The 8978-nt window shown below is 35.4% G+C and overlaps 1 protein-coding gene across 1 annotated transcript; it reads right to left on the minus strand.

Annotated features, from left to right (window-relative positions):
- Nucleotides 1-4198: 4198 nt before the first annotated feature.
- Nucleotides 4199-8302, minus strand: LOC115989970. Its single transcript, XM_031113835.1, has 3 exons — nt 7506-8302; nt 6236-7322; nt 4199-4645 (listed from the first exon to the last, which is right to left on the minus strand). Exons 1-3 carry the CDS (start codon nt 7952-7954, stop codon nt 4343-4345), a joined length of 1839 nt encoding a protein of 612 aa, XP_030969695.1. The 5' UTR covers nt 7955-8302; the 3' UTR covers nt 4199-4342.
- Nucleotides 8303-8978: the final 676 nt, after the last annotated feature.

The following is an 8978-nucleotide window of genomic DNA, read 5'->3' on the forward strand; positions in this document are numbered from 1 at the left end:
TGTAAAAAAATTGTACAATCACACATAAATGTGTCTAATTTCTTTGGCGGTTAGGGCCATAACGTGTGAGTGTCGGGTACATGTATATGGGCACAGTAGTTCCAATGTTTTATGTCCTCGATTATCACTGCTTCATGTCACAGCATAATGATTACACCCATAATTTACCTTCTAATTAACTCAAAATTAGCATATATAATAATAAAAATATGGAGATGACATTATTATACTAATTGCTCTCGAGTTTAGGTTGGAACAAATTTTACAGTAATCAGGGACCACCACCAAATGTGGAGGATTTGGGTTTCAAACCCATGAGATATATATTATCATTATGGTGAATATGGGGCAGGTGGGGCGAGGGTATAAATAATTAAGATTTAGCTTAATTTAAGTACTTTAAAATATATATATATATATATATATATAATACAGGGTCTTTCAATTCATATGGAGTAATAATGTGATTTTCATTTTCTACTTAAGAATTTGCTTTAGAATAGCAAGGGCCCAAAAGACGTCAAATCAAGTCTAGCATTCACGGAAAATAAAAGAATTGCCTTTTTGAGTAGCACTAGCACATCCAATAAACAAACCATTAGTTATTAGATGGGTGGATGGAATGGAATTATGGAACATTTTTTATATTTTTATTTATTTATTAAGAAAAACCTATTCTCGGGAATCACATTCGTCTGCTGGCGCAAAAGAAGAAGACAAGGAATATATAAGAATGGACTCATAAAAAAATACAAAAGGATTCCCACTGGGGCTGGCGGGCTAAAACTGTAATAAGCTGACACAATTGCACTCATATCCTCCTTGGTGCTTTCGTAACTTTCTTAACAATGTTTTGGGCCCATATTGTAGAGCTTCACCCACTGTAGGTTCAGTAGGGGAAGCTTCTAGGCACCATATATGACCCAAAAGATTTTTTTTTTTTTTTTTTAAATGGTAAATATAAAAGAAGTCACATATGGTTTCAATATATTATTTCCTTCTAGCATATGAAATTGTCTTCTTGTTGCTATAGGTATATGGATAGTGAATAGTATATTGCTCCAGTTTCACCTGCCCATCGAATGGTGTTTTATAATTTTATACTTACGTAAGAGTCAAATTAGCAAGAAGACAAGCTGCCCAGAAACCCTAAAGAGATGAACTGAGAGTGAGAAAGGGAAAACATGGAGATAAAAGGCTCGACCCACCAAGGAACAAACAGCCTATGGCTGAGAGTTCAGCCGAGGATCATTTCATCCTTGGTAGTGTGCCAAGGTTGCCTCACAGTTCAAGGAAGACCAAGAAACTACATGGATAGAAAGGGAAGTGTATCCAACGAGCCATAGGAGATAGTGCCTAGATTTGGCAACCTTCACCTTCATGTTAAGGATCTATTTAGATACCGCTTATTGTTGAAAATTGAAAATATTATAATAAAATAATTTTTAAATGTGTAAACAGTATCGTGGGATCCAATTTTAAAATTGATTTTACCAAATTCTGTACTTGCAGATTCCGTAAACAGTGCATGGAACCTACTTTAAAACGCAAATGAAGATGAGTTTAGATACAACTAAAATCTAACCTTCTCTCTCTTGTTGGTCGAATTGGCAGGTTGTAAAGCTAACCTTCGTGGCTTTGTGCATGATTAACTGATCCGGAAAATGCATTGGGCCATCAGAAATGGATATAAAGATTGGCAGACTTCAGCAACCAATGCCAATGCCATTTTAAAATTTTAATTTAGGTGCAATGCTTAAGGATAAAATATTTTTGAACTATTTTTTTACAACAGTTAACATGACCTATTATGATTGAAAGCAGAAATCACTTTCTCTGCTCAATGCTTGTCACTAATATCACTTTTATTATGCACCCATTAAAATAAAAGAAGTCAACACTTGTGAAAAAAGTTATGCACCTAGACCTTTTTTGTTTATTTATTTTTTTAATAATTTGATAGTTGGGGAGAGAGATTTGAATCTGAATGTCTATGTTAGAAACATGAAGAAATGAACTAGTTGAGTTACAAGTTTCTTGTGCCTTGGCTGACTTATTGTTTGTATAATAGAAAGTAAAGCCAGACACTAAACCAAATTTATTCTTGGTATATTTACTATCAAATATGACTAAAGAAAACCAGATTGAGAATCAATGAATCTACAATATATTGATCAACATCAAACAAGATTGGCTCTAAGCCTAGGCCAATTAGGCCTTTTGCCTAGGACCCCATTTTGAAATAGGGCCCTCATTGTAGGCCAATAACTAACTTTGTTTGCAGAAAAAAAATACGAGGGGTCTGAACACTATTCCTTCTGAAAAATTATGTTAATCTCATTTCGTTGAGTTTTTTTTTTTGAAACATGACATTTAATTCTTTATTTGAATCATGGTAATAGATTCTCTATATGAAATTAATCTTGATTTGATTAGTATTGATTTAACGAGCAATATGTTAAATGGTTCTTTGCTTGGCCATGCTAAGGTAATCATGTATATTGTTAAGCGAAATTGCAATAATGCCTTTGATAAATTAGATTCTATTATTTTACACCTCAAATTTTATTTTATTCATGCCATACTATAATTTTATACTATTATAGATAGTATTTCTTTTATTTGTAAATGTTTCCTAATTACAAATGTCTACTAGAACTAAACATAAGGAAGAAGAATATTAGACAAATTAATCGAATCTTAAATGGAATCTCTCGATAAATTTGTTACTTGCAATTTTAAAAATATAATAGAATATTTGCGTGAAAAATCTAACAAATTAACAAGAAATTCATTATATATATATATATATATATTTAAAAGAGTTCAAAGATAATGAAATAATACAATAAAAAGATAACAATAAAAATAATCATAATGATATTCAAACATGTAATATAACAACTCTTGATTATATAAAAAGACTTTTTTTTTTTACACAAATACATGTATCACTTTATCACTTACTAGGATTTTCCTGACAATACTTGTTTTAGTTGTTTCTGTATAATTTTTTTTTCCTAAAATTAAAATTAGTAAAGTCCTAGTAAAGATGATTATGTAAAAAGAAGATTAAATGAATTAGTCATATTATCAATTGAAAATGAGATATTAGCCAAATCTAAACATAAAAAAGTTATTAATCTTGCATATCAAAATGCAAGAAGAACGGATTTTGAATAAGAAAATAAAAAAAATAAAAAATAAAGAAATGTAATTAAATTTATATTTAAATATTAAAAGTGACCACTTATGTGGCCTTAGGTCTTAAACTGTATCAAACTGCCCTGTTGACAGAGCCTGATACTATTGTATCGTTTATATCCAAGTGTTACCACTTTAGCTGTCATTGTAGTAATTCATTTGATTGAGAAAAAGGAATTAAAGAAATAAAATAAAATGGTTGTTTCCTTTGGGATTTGAAATAGCTGAAATTGATCTTAGAATTCAGACCCTAATTCTTTTCTTTTTCTTTTCAATTTCCTATAGCTAGAAAGAATAATTTATAAATCAATCATGAATATCATCTCCACCAGTGTTGTTAATGCCTCAAAAGAGTTAAAATTCAAACCTCTCAAAAAAAAACCAAGTCACTGACACACCTAGGAATTCCTCTCTTGCCTTACTCCACACACTGGTCTGGAAAGCTATCCCATAAACACCTAATCATAGGACCAAAAACATAGAATTGAAAATTTTCAAGCCTAACTTTATCTAAAAGATGTGGCCCTCAGGAAATGATCCGCATAGAAGTTGATCCATTAAGGTGAGTTCAATGAAGAGGGGGGGGGGGGGGGGTTGTATGTCCTCCCCCAATGTACTCATGGGACACAAAAACAAGGGAGACCACTCTTGGGCCCCTCAGATAGCCACTAGACAAACAAAAATATAACTTTAGTATGCAAAGTCCCTTGTATTAATCAAAAATTGTAGGCCCGCAAGGCCACACATGTACCACTTTTAAGCAAATATATCCTATTCTTTTACATGCAAACGGGGATTGCCTAGTTAATCATAATAACACGAACGGAAAACATGTTATAATATTCCCACCACCACTCATTACCATCATGAATCATATGATAGCAAAACGCGTTTTACAAATATGGGTATTTCTATTTCTTTTTCTTTTTCTTTTTTCTTTTTCTTTTTCCCATATAATTCTTACTAATATGATATCAATAGAAAATTGCAAAGGTAAAAAAAAGGACAAATATTATATCTTCATTTCTGCTATATAAGCTTCTTGGATCTACACTTGCGCTTAGCAACTCCTAAAAGAGGGGCTGTTTTGCATTAACTAGTATCAACAGATGAGGTACCACAGAAATTAAATATATGTTTACCTGTTATTGTTGTTGCTGTTGTTGTTTGGCCGCAGCAATATCGATAAAATATCAGAAAATTGAGGGCGCTTTGGAGGAATATTGTTCCAGCACTTTGTCATCAAAGATTTTAGAATTTGTGGGCAGTCCTTGGGGATCTCTGGCCTAAGGCCACAAGCAGCAATCCCAACCGCTGCTTGCACAGGTGAATATGCAGAATAAGCAGCCTCACCAGTCACCATCTCCCATATTACCATCCCAAAACTATATGCATTACTCATCCATGTCTCAGAAACACTCTCCGGGTCGCCTGCAATTATCTGTTCATAACCCCAAAAATAATAATAAAAAGATGGAAATGAGTCAAATGACTACCAGTTTCAGAACTTTCAAAATTCACTGAATTGGGATATGCTAAAGGAGGAGGCCAATTTTTGTATACTACAAGTCACTAAGCTTGGATATATAGAATTAAATATAGGTGAGTTGAATTAGATTTCAAAAAAAAAAAAACTTCCAATTAAGTTCTATTTTTTAAGTGTTTCGTAACTCCTACAAATACTATACTTCAGAATAACACAATGAGTCTAAAGATATTCAGGCTGCCACCAAATGGATTATTAAGTTAAAAGTTTCAATCTACACTCACATATTCTTTTCCTTCCAAAATAAAGAATGTGTGCATAAGCCCTCCGAATATATTTGGCACTTATCAAAAGTTATTGATCCTTAAATTGCTTTCTAAGACATCAATAGCCTAAACATTTTGTAGCTAAAAAAGTTAGGAAAAAGTTAACGCCCACACAGTAGGCTACAAATTATACTTTTTTTTCCCCTTCTTTGGCTTTTCTTTTCGGTGTTTTTTTGGGGTGGGGGAGGAGGTGGCTTCAAAAGGCAGGTTAGGAAAATGACTAATAACATTTGGACTAAAATCATGCTATAAAGCTAAAAGATGCATTATGTGGGCTCCATTAATTGAACCTAATTTGATAAAAGTGGCACTTTGGGACCAAGCTGATTTGTTTACAGAATATATAGGAGTGCTTAGATAAAGGTAAACACAATATTGAAATGTAAAGCAAATACAATTATGAAGACATGTTACGCATGCTCAAACAATGATGTTGGGATAATGACAGAAAGTCTCTTTAATAAGTATAGACTGATCCTTAGAACTGAAATCACATACAATGGATCTAAATATTTTTGAATACAGTAAAATATGTACTATTTTTTCCTAGAAGGAAAAATGTTTACAATTGGATACCTAAAAGGTTTATTTAGGTAAAGTTGCATTACCTTTTCCGGTTGGCAATTATTAAGATAGCACAAATGCTTTAATGTAATGGTTGACATAAAATTTAAATCAAATCTGGTGTAAAAGTTATATAACAAACATCCACCAAAATTTGCAAAAGACACTAAGTTCAAAATAGTAAACAGTTCTCCCTGACTGAATTAAGGATATAACAGTAAAATAATCAAACAAGCGATCAAGGTTTCATAAAATGCATTCAGATGATTGGACAACACATGGATGGATTTGAAAGTGATTCCATCATGTCAAATGGTATTAGAACTTCACATAATTAAGTTTCTTAAAATCCTAAGGAGTATCGCAAAACACAGTTGTGTAATTAGAAACGCAATGATAGTATTTTCTTTCAGCAGCGTTCAGCAGTCAAAAGTGCAATTCCCATCCATGCATTTAATGGCTCTATCGAGTAGTAGAATAACTTATTCTAAATGCAATTGATATAGAGTGGAATAATATCATTACTGTTTATGTGAAATGCTCTTAACTAATTAGATAAATTACTTTGACAAAGAGAAATCATAATTATATAGTTGTAATTGTCTTGCTACGCAAGGATCTAGGTTAATTGAAATCAAGGTCATAGGAGACAAACCTCTGGAGCTAGCCACCGATAACCATCAGTTTCATACTCCATGGCCTCACCAACACTCTTGCAGGCAGCAACAATACCTGTATCCCCCAAGCAAGCATTTCCATGCCTGTCCAACAAAATCCTTTGCGTATTTAGGTCTCTATATGCAACACCATGATCATTCATGAACTTAATACCCTCGGCTACATCAACAGCAATTCTGATAATTTCCTTACTCTGAAGCTTCTTGCTCTTTAGCAATAAGTCATGAACTGATCCACCTTCCATCAACTTTGTCACCACACACAACCCATGATTTTCATCGACACATACACCATAGAATTGCAGAATGTTTCGATGTCCACAAGTCATCAGCTCCAACAGATCCTTTCGGAGCTCAAATTCATAAGAATTCCCCTTGTCACACCCCTTAAGCTTCTCAATTCCAACCCTTTTGCCCTTGTAAACTCCCTTAAACGAATTGGGTCCAATCTGATCAATAAACTCAAGACTATCCGAGCTCAACAGCCATTTCCCAATCTCATCTCCTCCTGACTGAATCGTTTGCCATTCATCGACCGAAACAACGAAAGACGAAGTTGGTAATGGCATCTGAAGTTGAATATTAGTGTTCAAATTTTCAATCCCATTTCTAAAATTCTGGTCACCAGGTTCTTCTTCAATCTCCCCAAAGTCTCTCCCTCTGGTGCTCTCTTCCTGACACCCACAAAGCCCAAATGGGAGCTTCACTGTACTAGTTTTCGGCTTCTTAATAGCATATTTAAGAGCATTTTCGACCCGGGTCTTGAAGGATTTCTCTTGCCCAGCTTGAACCAGAAGAATAACAACCCCAAGAGTAAACCCCTTCTTTTCAAAGATCTGTATCTTCTTGCAGCAAATGGAGACATTATCCAATGCCCCCGACATCGCCGGCCATGAAATCGAAGAGTTACAAGCAAATGTGAGCTTATATGCACACCCTTCACCTTGAGCTTCATCATCTGACGCCTCTTGAATCAACATCGCTGGCTGGTCATCCCCTGATGCCTCCTCTATCAACTTAATATGAAGAAACACTTCTTTCATATCAAATCCCGCTTGGGCATAACTGTCCAAATTAATCACTTTAAAGGAACTTATAAAAAATTCTAAAAAAACTAAATTCAACAACTCTATTATTGTCTATATCATTTAATTTCTTCCACTTTCTCAGTAACCAAACAGAGTAAAAGCTGAAAAACAAAAAACAAAAATAAAAAGACTGAATCTTTGAGATTGATTAAACCCAAACCTGAGTGGCAATGAATCATAATGCTTGCGAATATTGGAGACGAGCTTCTCAGGGAGCTGGCTACCTGGGTACAACTGAGTGAGGTTCCTTACAACGCTACCCCACACCACCTTTCTACAGCTCTCCACCTTTGACGAAGACGACGTCGTCGTCGGGGAAGAGAGAGGTGGCACGTCACGTGCGGAGTCCAGATTCAGTGTGTTCTTGAACGAAGCGAGTGCCTCCGACACGTTCCGGCTCAGCTTCTGTAGCCGCTTCTGCATTGCCGAAGACTCCTTACTGGCTCCAGCTCCAGCTCCAGCTCCAGCTCCGGCTACGCCTCCCGAGCCAGCTGAGGAGATCCCCTTGGGCGAGCCCTCCGATCTGTCGTTCGTTCTCATCAGCACCTGCTCCACCATGTCCTCGTCAGTACTGGCTCGGCTCGACCAGCACTCCAGCGCAGCAGCCATATATAGCTAGCTAGCTAAAAAAAACACCAAATGTGGCTCAGCTTCAGCTTCAGCTTCGGCTTCGGCTTTCAAACTCAGATTTCTCTCAAGTGTTTAGTTTATCATATCGTTTGTTTTCTTTTCTGACAAGAATGGTGCCTGGAGGTTTGTTTTGTATTGTTTGTTTTAGTAGTAGTATAGTGAGTGAGTGAGCGAGCGTGCGAGTAATGTATTGTAAACTACTAAATAATGCGCGGTCTGAATCTGATTGATGGAGTTGAAGGTGAGGGGAGTGTGATTTATTTGACGACGGTGATGATTCTGATGGGGGATGAGATGTACTACGTAAACGTGGGTCCCGCTGGACTCAGTGAGAGAGATGGGGTGTGGGGTCACTTAGTACTTTGGTCTGCCATGTGACAATTTGGAAAATTTGGGATCAAGGGAATATCTGTGCCGTTGATTGGGGGTAAAGATGTTGGACTTTGGTGTTTATAGCGGTTCAGATGTGCACACTGGCCTACGTGGTTGTGGTGTATGTTTTTCTTTTTAAAAAAACTGGGTCCACTGCCTAATAACATCAATCTTCTTCCTTCCGATCGTATATCATATCATCCCAAATCCTAATCCCAATCCCACTAGTATAGACTGCAGTCTGTACTGTGTAAGTGTGTACTACTAAACATTGCAATGAAATGGTTTTATCCAACCAAAAAATATACCATCATTACCGATTGATCAGTAACATTTTTCGACGATTTATTAGGGAAAAATGCCAAGGCCCGCATGAAATATTAGGTGATGGCCAAACTTTTATTTTTGTTAATTTATTCTTTAGGCTATGTTTGGTAATATGTAAAATGTTTTTCAAATGTAAAATTGAAAATATTTTACGTAAAGGAAAATGATGAAGCAAAAATTGTCAGTTGGGTCACTCGTTCAATCCGGAGCATTAGACGATCTTATAAAACCTGCAAAATAAAGGAGAGATAGATCGAAGAGACTACTGAGTTATACCCGATGGGGGAGTCTCTGATACTTAAGT

This window comes from Quercus lobata, chromosome 1, assembly GCF_001633185.2.
Source record: "Quercus lobata isolate SW786 chromosome 1, ValleyOak3.0 Primary Assembly, whole genome shotgun sequence".
Classification (NCBI taxonomy): Eukaryota; Viridiplantae; Streptophyta; class Magnoliopsida; order Fagales; family Fagaceae; genus Quercus; species Quercus lobata.